The 17527-nt window shown below is 42.2% G+C and overlaps 1 protein-coding gene across 2 annotated transcripts in view; it reads right to left on the reverse strand.

Annotated features, from left to right (window-relative positions):
- Window positions 1-3189: 3189 nt before the first annotated feature.
- The window catches only part of LOC311032100 (chemokine-like protein TAFA-5), a 116167-nt gene continuing 101829 nt past the window's right edge, over window positions 3190-17527 (reverse strand). For both annotated transcript variants that reach the window (XM_084038733.1, XM_084038734.1), the window contains exons 3-5: window positions 16638-16765; window positions 8402-8603; window positions 3190-4493 (exon numbers count right to left, since the gene is read on the reverse strand). In XM_084038733.1, coding sequence (XP_083894859.1) covers window positions 8595-8603; window positions 16638-16765 — 137 coding nt within the window. In that variant the 3' untranslated portion in view covers window positions 3190-4493; window positions 8402-8594. The remainder of the gene's footprint in view (window positions 4494-8401; window positions 8604-16637; window positions 16766-17527) is intronic.

Raw genomic sequence — 17527 nt, forward strand, 5'->3', positions numbered from 1 at the left:
AGTAGACAGAGAGGAAACATGGGGGAGAGAGGGGGATGTGACATGCAGCAAAGTTCCTCCAGCCGGGATTCGAACCTGAGTCTCCTGCGTATATGCATACATGGGTAAATGGCATGCACTCTAACCACTCAACCACCTGCCTGCCGTGACTAAGCCTTTTTATGACTGTTTTGGACTCACTACACTCAGACTTGGTACGTCAAGCGATATGAGCGATTTTGATGACTTTTTAATGATTTTAAATATTTTTTTAAGAATATACTTTGACTGACTTTAAGAATATATTTTGACAGAAAATATGACTAAGCCCTTTTATGACTTTTTTTGCGCTCACTTCACTCAGATTTTGATTGACACGTGATATACAAGCATCTGCACTCTAACCAGTCAACCACCTGCCTGCCATGACTAAGCCTTTTTATGACTGTTTTGGACTCACTACACTCAGACTTTGATTGACACGCGATATACAAGCACATCGTTTTTGACTCACATCTGGTTTAGAGGAACCTTAGGTATAGCATAATGTGTTGCTCTCCCAGTCTTCCCACTCCCAAGAAAAGCCAGTAGCACAATGACGTGACATTCAACGGTGCAAATTTATTAACATCAGAGGAAGCAATGCCCAACACAATAAACAAAGGTTCTAAAACCACCCTCAGCTTACCTGTCAAATGAAACAATATACATAAATAAAAACATGGATAACTTGAACTCCTAATAAATAAGTAAAAACAGTAGAAAAACTGTGAAAAAAGGGTAGTCTGGAGTAGCGATAAGTGGAGAAAGTGGAGCGATAAGTGCTCCACTGCCGTACGACTTCCAACCAATCCTGCTGCAGCATTCAAGCAGAATCAGCTGGCCCCACCTGTGCAGCATCAACGGACACACATACATACTGAGAAAAAGAAGAGAGAGATGATGGAATGCACAACACCCACACACACCAAGGGGAGGAAAGTAGAAACATTAACAAACAACAGCAAATGAATCAGGGTCATGACAACACTATACTATGACATTTTCCTGTGACTTTTTTCGACATAAACTATGACTGTTTTGGACTCGCTACACTCAGACTTTGCTTGACATATGATACAAGAAAGTTTTATGACTCTTTAATCATGTTTTACAACATTTTATGAATTTTGTCCACTGACATTTTTGTGAACTTTTTTTTTTCTAAACATTTGACCATGGCTTTTTATGACTGTTTTGTAGTCATTACACTCAGCTTGATATAAGGCATTTTTATGACTCTTAATAATTTTTTAATGAATTTATTTCAACTGACTTTTTCGTGAATTTTCGACATGCCACTGTATGATTTTTTTTTTCTAAAAAAATTTGACCATGGCTTTAATTACTGTTTTGAACTTACTACACTCAGACTTGGCTTCACAAGCGATAACAGTTGTTTTTATTACTTTTTATTATTTTATTACTTTTTATTATTTTATATACAATGCGGTGGCTTTTTATTACATTTTATTCCCTTTTTACAACATTTTCTGAATTTGTCGGCTGCTTTTTTTCGCAAATTTTCGACATGCTATACTATGACTCTTTTACTTTTTTAAAAATTTGACTGTGTTTTTATTAGTGTTTTGGATTTACTACAGTCAGTCTTGATGTACAGTACGGCAGCTTTTTCTTATCACTTTTCAATCCTTTTTTTTACAACATTTAATTATTTTTTTTTCGTCAAATTTTCAACATGCTGATGTTTTGGACTCTTTACACAATAAAAAAGTAAGTTTATAATATATTCTAAACAAGTCACTGTATAGTATTTTATTAATCATAAGGCAATCGCTCATTCGATGTAGTTCACACTTTTTGGATTCCATTCTGTGGCGTCATAGTATAATATTTAAAAAAAAGTCAAATCTGCCGTTTGATAAGGCACATTTTGTGTTAGTGATACCTTGTTGGGAAAAAAAAGTTAACTCAACCTACCTGAGCCTTCTCTACCAGTCTGTCAGACAATGTTGTGCCCAAAACCAGAACCAGACCTTGTTTATGTGGCTCCCTTCCAGGAAGTGAGGTTTCAGAAGATTTACCGAACAGAGTTATGTATTCCCCTGAAAAAAATAACGAAAAAAACATGCTCTCCTACTTCGTTGAGATGTCCTTTCTATAAATACAATAATTTTCCACTGTATATTTGGCTTTATTATATCAGTAACTTTTTTCGACAATATGGTTGCCAATTGGGGTACTGGTAAAAAACACAGAAGCCTGGCGAAGGGCCATGACTTTCTCAAGATGTGCCAAGACGGTCTGGTCTGTTTACTCTGCGTGAGAATCTGGCAAGAAAAGACACTGATAATCTACTACAAACTATATAAATGATGTAGGTTATGATACAAAGGATCTCATTCTGATTAATTATTTTTACTTGAGTGTCAAGTCCCCTTATTTCCCTTTCACCTGATCAAATTACAAAATCCATTCACTATATTTATTAGAAATAGTGTCACTGCTGTTTGCGATTGTGGTTTTTAAAATTATTATTCCATGAGCGCCCCAGGCCAACAGACAGAGATTAGGTGTAAACAGCCAGGCTAATGCTCACACGATTGACGCTGCGCCTCCGTGTCCAGTGTGAAACCGCCGTCAGAGTGTGTCAAGATGGAAGAAATCTGTTTAAGGGTTTAGTGGAGGCTCAACAAATAAAATAATTGTCATTACTTGTTTACACGGTTATATCAATGCCCAGTGGAACCACCTGTTTGTCGCCGATGCAGCAAAAAAGAAAAACCTTGATTAAGTAAATCTCAGGATTGGCTGTTTGAGGGGCCTTGATGCCTCTTCCCTCTAAGCCAGAAATGATCTGGTCATATACTTACCTGATGACCTGAGAAAGGAAATGTTTCACTTTCAAAAACACACAGTCTTTAAAAGTCAAACCATGATACGATCATTTGAATTTGCCCTTTGATGACCTTGTACACCATCTAAATTGGCAGGGGACGTTTCTTTTCATGTATTTAATTTATTCTTAAAATATTTCATGATAAAAAATGAATGTAAATGACTCTAATACTTCTGCAATGCTTTCTCTCTCTCTCTCTCTCTCTCTCTCTCTCTCTCTCTCCTCGTCGTATCCATCGCCACCAGAGAGACGTCAGATTTGTGCGAGAACAAACACAAGCACAAAAATAAATTAAGAGATCAAAACCCATAGAGAGGAAATGAGTCAGTATTCCACACCGTGTACAATACAATATCATAGCAAATTAGCAGATTTCAATGGCTTCCACTGACTACCATAGATTTACAATGTTCAGTTGGCTGCAGATCAGTCAATAAATTGTCACTTTCCTTTTTTTTTTTTTTCTTCATGAATGGCTCTGACAGACAGTGACTTGTAGATGGACCATGAAAAGAAAGCGGCTACTGAGGTGTGAACAGAAAACCTGGGACTACGAGCTAGCAGTAATGAGAACAACAGCATTTGTTCACATCCTACCAAACTGCCATTGTGACCACATTTTAAGTCCAAGAAGCTTCTCTACAAAGGTACAACATATAAAACTGTTAAATATATAACTTTTTAGGGCCTTTCAAAATACATTTAATGACATTTCTTTCTTTCTTTTCAGACTCAACAGCATTTATACTCTCGGTAGATATTCATCATCTCTTTGATATGATTTGCTCTCCTGATCCAAAAAAAAAAAAATGCTTCCTGCCAGCCGTCCCAACCGTAGCTACTGAAAAATGCAAATCAGATTTTTTTTTTTTTTGTTGATACACAGTTATACGTATGTAGTACCTATATCTCCAGTTCCAAAATACAGTGGTGGGCTCAGTCTGAGAAAAAAAAGTGTCTGGAAAGTTTTAAAAGTACTCCTTAGATTGTGTCCGGTACGTTGGCCCCTGTTTGCGTACCGTGTCTCTGTCGGGGGGGCAGTCATCGGTCAGTGGCGACATAAAACAGCGAGTCCGCAAAGTCCGTCTTTGCCACATGGTCCGCTCTGTCATTATGATCATATTTGTTGTTTTGCTCTTTGGTCTATAAAAATATGGGAGGTTTTACTCCAGCAGAAGGCCTATTCACAGCAGAGAGCGCTCAGTTTGTTTTGTTTTTTTAAACGGCCTCACAAGATGGTCCGAGAAGCATCGGGGTCCGGTCTGTGGTGGACCCGTCTTTGCTCTGGAACTCCTACTCTAGAGGCAAGGAGAGATATGGAGAAATCCCCCCCCTTTTTTCAACGCAGTACTTCCAATGAGGCAAAAAAAAACCATTCGTGGGGTTTGAGGTGTCCTCCGTGGCACGGGCAGGCGCTGCTAATTTCACAGAGCAGGCAGAGGGAGTGGAGTGGAGGCGGACACGACATTTTGACCCAATGACAGATAGCAGGGGGGGCTCGCCACAGGAAATGGAAAGTGTTTTACAGTAAGTAGTTTGTCCAGTGTCCAGGGGAGAGCTCGCGCCCTCAAACAGTCACTCCCTGGTGTTCCCATCTCCCGTCGTGTTACGAGACCTGCGAATCAACAGAGCACACAGTTTGTTTTAGCACACCATCATTATCACCGTCTACTCCGTTCCTCTACTTTTTATTTGCACTGCTTGTATATTGAGCATGTTTTGAAATAGAAATTGTAAAGATGGTGTTCTGTCATCTATAAATGCAGTAGATATTTTGTTCAAAACCTCACATATTTGACATTAATCGCCCATAAAGCTGGAATATTTTGTTTTCAGACAAATTTGATTACCCAGGTGCAAATAATTCATACATAACATTAGTTTGGTGCTATAAAAGACATTTGCAAATTATTACAACCTCATGGGCGACCCCGTACAAGTCTTAATAATGAAAGTTTGTCTTACAGACATATTATTATAGTACTCTAATAACTCTCTGCAAGTAAACAACATATTAAAGCAAAATGTTGAACTTCTCTTTCAAAACCCCCAAAAAGAAAATACTACTTTTTAGGGGAGAATCACTGCACACACTGTGTGTTGCTGCAAGCAGGGTGTTAATTGCAGCACTCTGTAATCGTAAAAAAAAAGAGAAATAAATAAATAACTCAACAGCTTACTTTCTGTCAAAGTAAGTGTTTTGCCAATCAAATATTTAGAATTATTCAGCGGGTGTAACCCGATGACAAAACAAGTTTCCCAGTGCAGAGACGGAGGAACAATAAATCTACCAACAGAAAAGACAAATCTGGAAGCCTCCTCGCCATCTGGCCGCCGCCAGTCACACAGCCAACTTGATCGAGGTGCCGACGCCTTCCAAGACTATGAAGTTCAGTTCATATCGGTGATTTAAACGGGGTGCAGACTGCCGTGAAAGGGGCAGGTGTTGGACTAGCATGTATCACAGATGTCAGTTGCTCCGGGAATAATAAACACCTCCATGAGTTTGGCGCCTAATAGAGATAATAACACGGTGTTGTTCGGCGCTGGGCGTGAAATGACCCAGAGGCAGCTTAAAGCAGGGGGGCATGACTGTGCTAACTCCTTGACTGTGACCGCTGTCCAAACAGGTGTTTAATCCCAGTGAAGCGCACTTCCCTTTGTGCCTCCTGGTGGCCACACTGAGATGACACCCAACGGTCAAGGAGCCACAGATGGGAACAGGATGGAATCACTGCATAGACACATTGTGGCAGGAATCTCAAGAGGACTGTAATGCAAATGAATCTTGTGCAAATGAATTAAATAGACGCCCCGGCATTGGCACGATGAGGTAATCTTCCTATATTCTCTCTTCTATGCCCCCCCCCCCTTCCTTTTCCCCCTCACACCCACACTGTGGCAAATGGTTCCCCATAAATCTCACACACAAATCTCATCTCGGGGAAATGCAAGCCTTCTATTAAAAAGGGGAACGAATGTCAGATGAATATGAGATGAATTTGCCCTATGAATAAAATTCACAGGCCCTAGGTGATTATTACCTTGGGTTTTTCAGGGGAAACGACCATATTACTGTATTTTATATCCTAGAACAGCGAGGGGATATTTCACAGGAATGCAGAGGTGAGGGGGAAAATGTGATGCAATAGCCCGTCTGGCTATTCAACAAAAAAAAAGAAATGGACAAGCTGTGAGTAGAGAGCAGTCTGGCTCTCCAAACTAGACCAGAATGAGACTGAGAACTGCCACAGGTGTCATAGAAGGAAACAGAATCCATCTGTGTTGAGGTCCAATCTGTGCACGCTTCTCTTGTTATGGAGCCAGCAGCCAATCCACTCAATACATATTGATATGCACCCAGCAGCACTCAATCGCAGACAAGGATAACATTAAACATTTGATCCTAGAGGCGTTACTAAGAGCTTCCCGTCTCCGGGCGACGCTTTGATGTATAAATGTATCTGTGCGGGCCTTTCATGCACATTCTGCGTTGGAGTGAAGGTGCCACATCTGTCGCAGCTAAACGGGGGGAATTAGACACAATACGCATGAACCCAGCTGTGATGCGTGGCCTCAGCTTGACATTTCCTCTCTGGGCGAACTCTCGCTGACTCCCCCTCCGAAATGTCACAGCGGCGTGACCCGCGGCGAACGGGCGAGCGGCCACGCGGCTCCGAACTCCTCACCGAGACGCTGGCGGATGTGAGTCACAGGGAATCTCAGGAGAACGCTGTTGATGAATTGATGACATGATTGATCGGATGGTTTCGTTTGGTTCAGGGAAGATTTACCACGAAGAAGTCGAGGTGGCGCCGAAACATCGGCTGATGGAATACAAGCTCGTCTGTCATTCTAAAGCCTTATTACACTAATACTCGTTTCTACCGCTGGTTTAATGTTCAGCCGAGCACGCTTCCCTTTAAATCGGGCGCATGCGAAAGCTGCACAATAGCCCACCGGATGAATATTCATAAGTTAACTTGTAGGTTAGGGATGATCCACAGGTTAATAAGGGTTGGGGAAATGGCTCATTACATGCTGTGTAGTGGAATAATGCCTGGAGCAGAGCGCCGAGATCAAAATACACAAACATGTATGCGCCAGGCCTCCAGACACCAGGCCCCATTACACATTAAGAGAGAGTTCAAAGCGATCTGGGGCTGTTATGTCATTATCAACTCTCTCATACCGCGTTTCTTCACAACATCAAAGGAAAACACACTTCACTATCTGCATTCGACAATGCGATCGGAACTTCCAATGCTCGAGAGGAAACACCAGAAAATCATTTAACAGTGCACTCCTACCAGAAGGAAACACAAAATGTCACTGATATACAAACAATTTCAAAATATATCGGTTAATAGACTATAATTCTTCTTTACGTTGCGCTGTGAGAGGATGTGAGGTCACAGCATACGTTCCACCTTGGATCTATTTCCAGTTTCTTGCCGTCTGGCCCTGAAACGTGGCTTGATCAGATTTGTTTTTCTCCAAAAGCGAATCACAACACGGCTCGTAAATACTGACAATATTGACGAAGGAGAAGAGCCTGGCTTTAAGAAACTCTATGAGAAAGGGCATTTTTATTACTTTGACCTAATCCCATTTTATTGCACTGGACGCTAAAATTTACTACATGGCTACTCTCCGTTTCCCGATCACATGCATTAACGTCCGCCTGGCGCCTTGTTTTATTTCGACTCGCAGACGCCATCTGACACAATACTTTAAAGACGATATACAAGGCGTCCCAATAAAGCAGAGCAAAACAAGCTGAGAATAAACCGGGGTTTTACTGGCGTTGCTGCACATGGATTTTCGGTGGTTAAACGCACACCGGGGACCCGGCGAGCTTATGGAAACATGACTGAGCCGAACACAGACGCTTGTTTAAATTGTATCCGGGCCTTGCAATTAGTAGAATATTAGTTGTCACAATTGTAGACAGATTCTGACAAAATAAAATTAAAAATTAGAAAAACAGAGGGACACTAATTGAGGTAATTGGTGGGTCGGGTGATCCCCTGGATGTTAATATGTAATATAATAATATTTTTTACAATCATTTTAATTAGTTTTAGTTTCAAATTTACAAGGCAAAATAATTCAACACATAATATAAACACAGCGCTGAGTGTTAAAGTGCTTACATAATATTTTAAAGTGCTTATGATATATTGGTGTCGTGCCCTTATCATAAGACAAGAATGTGCCAGAGGAGACCCTCCACATTAATCTTAAGTTCTCCTCGGCCGTTATGTATTAAACCACCACGTCTGTCAGATTAATTATTGTGGCGTAAATGGATTCCCGCTCTTTTGTGCAAACCGTGCTGATTGGGAGGCTTCTTCTTGTTCATACATTATTGAGTTGTAATTGAATGACCACCAGGACATGTGGTCGCTTTTACTCATTTTTAAATAAAAAAAAAAATTGGAGATGAAATAAAAACTAACTTCCCTCCAGGAATTACAATCAAAACTGAAGAAATAAGAGGGAGGAGGCTTCCTCTTGTACCTTGCTGCCTCCACGAGGCCCTCGGTGCTCTGAAGCCGCTTGTGTTGCTTCCTGCCTCCGCGGGACCAGGGCTCGGGTGGAGTAGTTGTGATGTAGGTGGTGGTGGTGGGGTGGTGTTGGCAGATGGTTTTTGGCTGTCTGTCAAGGGGTCATCAATGCTCTCCATAGTGCAAGAAGGGGGACTCTTGTCGCGTCATAGAGCCTGCGGGGAGAGAAGAAGCTCATAATGAGGATGCAGCGTTTATTTATTTTAGATTTATTTTCCTCGTCCACATTTAGACGCAGCACCGTCACCACCACCGCCCACTTTCAGCTTGCATCACCGCAGCGGCTCGTCTTTGTAAGGAGCCAATGAGCTGCTCTGAGCTCGTGTTCTGTGCATTAAATATAGAAGTGTGGGCGTAAAGTGGAGTCGGATTCTGCGTAACATGGAAGCCAAATACAGAGAGGCTTTCCAGTGATGTTTATTGTTTGATCGACTTGTTAAGTAATACATTCATTCATATATAATTCATTATTTTAAAGTCATTAGCAATTTTCTCAAGCTGCTCATAGTTTAACATAATAACCTTTTATGAGTATGCATTATTAAGCGCCACATTATCATCTATAATCGTCAGTTCAGGCTAAAATATCTCAACAACTACTGTAGGGGTGAGTATTGGCAAGAACCTCACGATACGATACGTATCACGATAATTTGGTCACGATACGTATCACGATATTGCGATATAACTCAAGATGAAAACACAAGTACCTGTATATGTACATCAGATGAAATTGATCAGAGGACAAATTGAGTCAAAACTATTTAATTCAAAACAGCCTCTCCATTTTATTAATTCCCATGAAATTCACTGGAATAAATATTGAAAATAAAATGAAAAAGGATAAAGTACTGCATTCACAACGTGTCTAAACATCCACCACTATGAGGTAAAATGTTAGCATGCTAACGTGCTAAACTGATATAGGCAACATGGTTAATACAATGCACAAGTAACATTTTGCTAGCATGACTTATAGACCCGTCTCATGGATTCACATCATTGTCAAAAAAAAGGGATTATGAATATTTCACATATTAGTTATTAACTGTTACTCCATTGATTGACAAATGTCTCTGACTTCCTTGGTTAAATAGATGATTTAAAAACGATTATCTGGAAAAAATGCATTGTCACAAAGATGACAGCAGTTTTTCTTAGCTCCTGAAAAGTTGACAATTGTGGATATACGTGGTTTTCAGCTGTGTGCATTTGTTGCCGCCTGTAGCTCCTCTAACTGGACACAAGCCAGCAATCCCTCCTTGCGTTATGAAATCAATGACCTTTATTGTCCATGTGGAAACTGGACAGTTTAACAGGTACGAGTGATTCATTGGCTCCCACAGGTTGGGGGTTTAAGCAGCGCTGCTCGTTTAGCAGATTAATCCCACAAACTTGTTTATTTCTCTCCAACAGTCCCAGCTTCCCAAAATGGTGGATTCGGTATTTCCCCGGCCGAGACGATGTGCTGACTTGGCTTCCTCTAAAAAAACAAGCTGCAGACACATCTAATGGTTAGCAGCAATAGGGTCTCTTTTTCTTTGGCCTGTCTGGGGGTGGGGGTGGGGGGTGGCCAAGCAGCTTTTCTTTTTAGTGGTGATTCTGTTCAAACCACTGTTGGATGTGCCTGGAGGGCCCAGAGGGATCAATTACCAAGGCCGGTACCGACCCAGAACCACAGGCGGGCGTGGTGATGGTGATGCCTTGGGGGGATTCAGTCAGAGCCGGTCTACACGGGATCCACGGAGAGATGGGAGAGGAAGAAACAGGGAGAGAATGATGGGAGGGGGGGCCCTCAGCACTAGCGTATATACCCCGATCCAAAGAGCTTTTTCATACTCTCCCAAATACATAACATAGAATATAGTCTAGGACTCACAGCTGAGAGGCCCATCAAACATTTTCTAATTGAATGTTTTTTAATGTAAAATGCATAAAAAAAGCATCTTAAAAGCATCCCCCAAATGTCTGTTATGTGTCTATCCACCGGCCCCTGGCATTGTTTCTGCTCAAGTGGTCCCTGGCAAACCATGCAGGGACACAGATCGGCCCTGGGATCGTCTCGTTAAACAGCCTTTAACTCCACACATATACACGGTGTGTCTGACCCTCTCCCACTTACAGTGTGTGTAAAATATTCAAGGCACATGAGTATATAGTATCAAACATGTTTTTCATGCTTATTCCTTTCTCTTCTCTCGGAAAAAGCCTTGATCACAGTAATTGCAGCCTTTTCTCTCAGGAGGTGCCACTTCTGTTCCATAGCACTCAGTCCACAGCCTTAAATACTCCCCAATCAGCGCCGACCTAATGGGACGTATGATTCAGACGTTTAAGAATCTTTAGTCGTTTAAATTGTTTCCGGCTTTTGGGCTTTGAGTCACCGTTTCCTGGAATATCTGAAAAAACGTGGATTTCAGGAGTTCAACAAACGGTCGTCTTTTTCTGCTGTGTTTAAATCATTTGAAATATTGTGCTAAACAGCATGGCAGCAGGGAAAACATGTTTTAACTCTGCAGTTTTTCCCCCCGCAGTTTGAGTTTTGCAATTATAACCGGAGCGTGCGGGGAAAAAAATACTTTTGTAACTTTTGTATTCTTACATTTTTATATTTAGATTTGTTATTTATTTTTCTAGCGGCGAACTAGAGATGAAGTTTTGTTGTATAACCTGCAATGACAATAAATATCTATCTATCTATATCAGCTGACGTACGTAACGTTTCACGCCGCCGTACGTCTGACTCGCCCCGAATGCCTCTCTTTTCTTCCCTCCAACCGCTTTCCCCGTCTCTGTTTTAAATTGTTCGTCTTATCAGGGCTGTCACACAAAAAAAGCCCGCCAGATAACCCGAGGTGATTCCATTTTTCCCCCCTTCTCTCCTCTAATAGCGCTCACTCGCTCTGCCTCTTTCTCACCGAGCTCCCCGCGTCGCCGCATGCAGAGAGAGATAGCTCCTCGCGCCCGTTTCATCTGCCAGTCTAAAATGGTGGAGGGCACGACGCCGAGCATCCCGCTCTCTGGAGAGAGACGGCAGCGAGACGAGGAGGTATAGGAGACGTCTGCTGAGACTACGCCGGCGCTTTGCCAAAAAAGAAGAGCGCTTTCCGGAGCGGCAGCCCATTTGACTGGTAACCCTGTGATAAAATGGAAGGAGGAAAGTATGTTGGGAGTGGGGAATTAACCCCCGGTTCTCTATCTAGACGAGCTTTTCCAGGGTATATGTTGTTGCTAGGACACTGTGGATATCACCCAAACACTGCTTTGTTAGTCGATCCAACGTATCACATTGTAGGTTAGAAAGCACCACGGGATTTAATTAATCCAAATGAATTCGCAGCCTGGAAAACTGAAGGCAGATACGTTTGGTTTTAAGTGTTTTCAACACCCAATTTAGGCAGTTTCCTCTCGCTCATCACCTTAGTGACTTCTGCTAGCTTTCTATTCATGGCGCATACGCACTTTAAACATAGCTTTGTAGTCACAACAGATATCTGTAAACTACTCAGCGTCGCTACACTTAAGGATGTCATGCTGAAGAAAAAGTCTCTGTCTTTTCTGGCGTTGCATAAATCAAATAAACAAGCAGCCTGATAAGAGTAAACCCTTTAGGGAATAAGTATCCATTATCTTTAACTGATGACAAAATCCTGTTTTATCTTTTTTAGTTTTTCATATTCACAGAACAATCAATCGTATAAATGGCGCTGCATGTAATAATCCCAGTGATGCTTCCTAGTTATAGCATGCATATCTTCTGGATCACGTTGGGACGTCTACATTATCTGAGGAGGATTAAATGCCAAAGCCCTGCCGGGTCCATTGAAAACACACTTGTCCAACACTTCTCCTAATTCTCAAAGACCGAGTGTCCATAAAGCGGTTTTCTCTGAGCGTCAGCGTCTTTTTTTTGTTCAACTGTTCCCAACGAGGAGAGAGTGGATGAGGCGCGCCTGAAGGGAAATAACGGCAACCAGCAGCGTCTTTTTTACAGAGCGCTCCGACTGGTTGAAGATCTCTGAACTTTTCAAAAAGGCGCTGGTTGTCGCCGTGACGACGATTAAAAGCTCTGTGGACATTCAGCGGTCTCAAAGCAGGATTCTGCTGTGTGAGCAGAAGAAGATCGACTAAACTTGTATAATGTAGAGGAAGTTTCCCAGCCTCACTCCAGCAGCAGCAAGGGTTGCTGTGCTCAGGAATTCAATTATATACATTTTAGGATGATCAGAAAGAGCTGATTTGTCCAGGTTCCACACCGATGCTATGCATGAATACATGAACACCTAAGGGACCTAGCTTTGGGTTTTGAAATATGTTCACCCTATGGATTTGTCATTAGTCATTTTTAAAAAGTGGGTATTTGATCACACATTAAAGTAAACAACAGAAGGCTTCTCATTTATCGCTTCTAGGTTCATTTGGCAGAGTTAATTACCTTTAGCTGGGTTTTCAAGGAAAGCTTGAAATATCATTTAACATAAATATTTGATGATTTGAAAGCTCCCAATTTAAAAAAATATATATACTTGGACAAACAACACAGTACGTACATGCTGCATTTTCAACAGCATGTATGCCTCATATACAGTTTCTAATCTATGATTGGACAATTAGAGCCATTAGCTAGGATCCGGGGGCGGGGTTTAGTGAACGGTCAATTGCCAGAACATCTGAACATTTGTTATGTTTTGATGGATCTCTCCGTCCACCGATTATGAATCATTTTTATGTCCATAAGGGTTGCCATAAAGCACGCTTCTTGGCAGACATTTGCATTCATGCACTCAGGTAAAACAAGAAAATAAAATAAAGTGGTTACTGATGGACACGCGGCCGAGTGTCCATGTGCATTTTATTGTTTCATTAATACAGTTAAGTGAGCCCAAGCAGCTCGTTTATAGTCTCCGAGCTCGATACGGTTCATCTGAGGAATTCCATTTTCTGTTAGGTCAATCATTTAGAGGAGAAACTTGTCGCCGCGTTGGCAGGACTCTCGATACTAAAATAAATTATGTGCCGCGGCTTCACAAGTGCACCTCTGTTTGATGCGTGTCCTTTTTCAGCCGGAGCTGCTAATAAAAGTAACCTTGTTCAAAAACGTCACTGTCGACAATAAGCAACGCACATATCAATCTTCATATGTTTGCTTTCTGGAGCCGGCCCTAGAAAAAAAAAATCCATATCGTATTTTTTATTGACAGGAACAACGTGTACTCGGCGACGCAGGGTCAGACTAAGATGAATGCGTGGACGGGGGGGGGGGAGAAAATGGGGAGTAGTCGGGCAGAGAGGGAAAAAGAAATATGCGAGGAAGTTATTTTTAAAACCGAAGCACGTGAAATGGTGGCGGAGAAGTCGGACGGTTACGTCTAATCTGCCTTACGACTCACACCGAGCCGACTGAAGGTAGAGACGGGGTCATCGGTGTCGCACCGAGCAACAATCTCACTCTGTTTGACAGGAAAAACACAAACTCTCAGACATTTTGACCAATACATGCAAAACCGCCTCCTGACATTTGGTCCAAAATAGCCCTTTTATGGGGCTGAGTCAGATTTGACTCGGCTTAGTCAAACGCCCCGAGGGACGCGTCCGTTTGTTCGCATTGATGTTTTTCACACAAACACCTGATGGACAGGTCGGACATGCTCGCTGGACTGTGCATAGCCAGCAGTCATCCTTAGGTGACATTGGGGGGGCTCCAATTTGGGTTTAACCTTGGAAAGCCTCAGGAGAAGGGCCATTTGTTCAAAGTTGACCAGAGGGACGTTGAGGAGTAAATTGTTTGTTTTGTTTTTTAGCCCGTCATAATCCCCTTGGGTCAGCAGATAACAAGAGATTTATGTAATTTCTTGCTGTGGAGAATCGGCCTTAACCTTTAACGCATTTCTGGTGATTTTAGGTCACACGCATGCACGAGTGTGGAGAAGAAAAAAACAAAACTTTCAGATTCAAGCGGTTACATGAAGCCAGCTCATGCGTCACGTGAATTTCGATTTTTTTAGAAGAATTTTAAACAATGACCTTGACGTCTGCTTGATGCAAGTTGTCAATCCTTGACAGTGAAAGCTGCTTAAACACACACACACACACACACACACACACACACACGAGGCACAGATGAGTGCACATGGCTGTTCAGCCATTTGACTAGTTGTCACCGAGCTTAAAGTAGCCAACGAAGCAAGCGAGAAATACCTGTCACGTCACACACGTTGTCAGCGTAATCCGACGGGAGGTGCGTTGATTGACGTCCTAAGCGGGATAAGAAATGTGCACGTGGGCCGAGGCGTTCAGGGGAACGCAGGGACCCCGAATTCATAACGTGGAAATATCAGTGACCATGTTAACATGCACAGTGACCACTGCATTTGCATACTCAACCCCCTCCAGCACACAGCAGCACATATATCTGTCAAATATGACAAATGGATCCAGCTATATGTTGCCTATATGTGTGTGTGTGTGTGTGTGTGTGTGTGTGTACGTGTCTGCCTGCCCAGATAACAAATGACATTCTAGGTGGAACATGTCACGTCTGTCTCCACCATGAGGTATATTCGGGTTGGTGTCATAACACGCTAAGAGCACGGAGTCAGCTGACTGATAACCAACCGTATAGTATGGTTTCGACATGTGTGCGTGTGTGTGTGTGTGTGTGTGTGTGTATGCTACGTGTTGGCGTGCACGTATGTTTGTCTTTCAGCGGGAAGGCATAAACAAGTTAGTCAGCTGATGACTAAATCATGACAGATGCATTAATGATGCCCCGCCGACCTCAGCGTTCACCCATTGACATTCACAGATAGGGCAGCTGTGTGTGTGTGTGTGTGTGTTGTGTAACACCTTCCTCCGCCGAGGTCTCTGTGATTGCTCGCTATAGACTGCACATACAGTGTTTACGATGTACGGCTGCAGCAAGTCAGTGTGTGTGTTGGATTCGGTGGTGAAGTGGAGGAGGAGGAGGAGGAGGAGGAGGCTCGGAGTGCTGGAGATGGGGCTTGAAGGATGGGCGGTTGAATGAATCTTAGCAAAATACAAGCGCTGGCTGCCCATCTGCTGCCGTCATTAACATTAAGAACGTCCCTAATTCGAGCTAATTGCTGGTGATGAGGAAGTAAACAAACCATGGAGAGTTTGCGGAGACGCGCCGAAGACGAGGAAGGCGGGAGAGAGACATTTCCGAGGGGTTTCGAAAATGAATGCTGAACTGGTTTTGTTGCCGTTATCGATGTAGCGGACAGCGTGCAAAGCTGTTCTACAGGACTGCGATATGGCATCCGTCGGAGACGCGGCTGGAAATGTGTAATCGAAAAAGAATGAACATTCAATTTTCTGAAATGACCCAAGAATCTCTTGAAGAGGTTGTTTAAAGCTGCAATAGCCAATACAATGCTTCAAACGACTGTGTGTAATGTAAAAAAAAAGTGTCGCCATTAGTGCCTCTGTATTTCTCCTTAGTTCAATGGTGATTTTTAGCACCTTTCAGTTTATTGTTTTGGTTTATGGCCCACGGAAAAAAAAAACAGTAGAGAGAATGTGTGAATATGAATCCAAATGAACAGTAATGTTGCACTGTGTCACTCTGCTATGTGTAAATAGGCAACGCAACTTTACAAGGTGATAATCAGTAATAGTCAGCGTTGACTAGCATTAGCTACCATTAGCCACCTGTGGTCATACCAGACCAAGTTAGGTTGGAGCGGCAAAACCCATTTTTAATTGAGTAAGGATGCCGTTTGTTGCTTATAATTTTAACTCTTTATTTGTGAGAGGCATTTCTATCATCTACTCTTACTAACAGTAAATGTAGTCTTTATGTACACACTGTCATATCAAGCAGTTTGAGAATAAAACTGTTTTGAAGCCAATAACCGGAAAACAGCATTAAAACAAGTGTATATACTGTATGCCTGCATATGAGAGCTTTTTAACAGGAGACAATACCCAACATTATTTCTGTAAAATTTTGCACATTTTATGAAAATGGACTCTAAACTTTAATGTTTGACAATAATTTGAAATTGCATTCAATTTGTCCTTACACTACGATTGATTTTCCACCCAAATGCTTTTATTAGTGTGCTTTTAAAGCCACGTTGTTGTCAGAGCCGCTGGTGCAGCGAGTCCATGCATTTTGCACACAAACGCTGGTTTGTGTAACCCGGGGGGGCTAAAAGAGAACTCACCGTGGTGGTTTTGACTCGGCCTCCGGGCTGTGTACAAGTCCAGCCAGATTTATTGACTAACAGGTCACAGCTTTCGTCCTCCAAACACGGCACCATCTCACACCACTGCTTTTTCCGAACAATACCAGCTGCAAGAGAACAGAGAAAGAAAAAAAAAGAGGGAGAGGTGAGAAAAAAAATTGCAGGAATAAACAGATGAAGAGGAAAGTGATAGAGGTAGATGCAGAGATGTAAAGATTAAAATAGAGTGAGTGGGTTGAGGGATGACAGATGGAGTAAGACAGATACGGGCAGAGATTTAACACGATGGGAAAAAGATGGAGAAGGAGAGATTTGTGAAAAATGCGGAAATGCATTTAAATGGAGTGGGGAAAAAAGATGGAGAGATGCGGAGGGGCGGGATTGGAAGAGAGATGAGGAATGCAGGTAGATGAAGAGCAATGAAGTAAAGAGACAATTGAGAGATATGGGAGCAGGGCATGACAGGGAGAGATGAGGGGAAGATGGAGGGAAGCCGACAGATGGAGAGAGCTGCGATCAGTCAGGTAAATACAATCAGACATTGCGAATCATATTTAGTGAGTTAACAGCCCTTCGTGCATTCTGGGACATTAAGGGGCAAAACATACTCATATTTCATATACAGCTTTAAAAATATAGCATTAAATGCATTCCACAAGACTTTGTCTTAACACGTAATTTGTACTTTTTTTGAGTACTAAGTGTATTTCAGTTTTAAACAAGTCCAAGGCTTGGTTGTATTATACTTTGTATTCATATTAAACATAGGCTTCAGTCATAGCCCGAGTCATACCGATAAAAAAAATGATACAAATGGTTTGAGGAAAGCAATGTTGCAGTTGCATTACAATCTTTCAATTCAACAAATT

This window comes from Eutrigla gurnardus, assembly GCF_963514095.1.
Source record: "Eutrigla gurnardus genome assembly, chromosome: 21".
In the NCBI taxonomy this organism is placed as follows: Eukaryota; Metazoa; Chordata; class Actinopteri; order Perciformes; family Triglidae; genus Eutrigla; species Eutrigla gurnardus.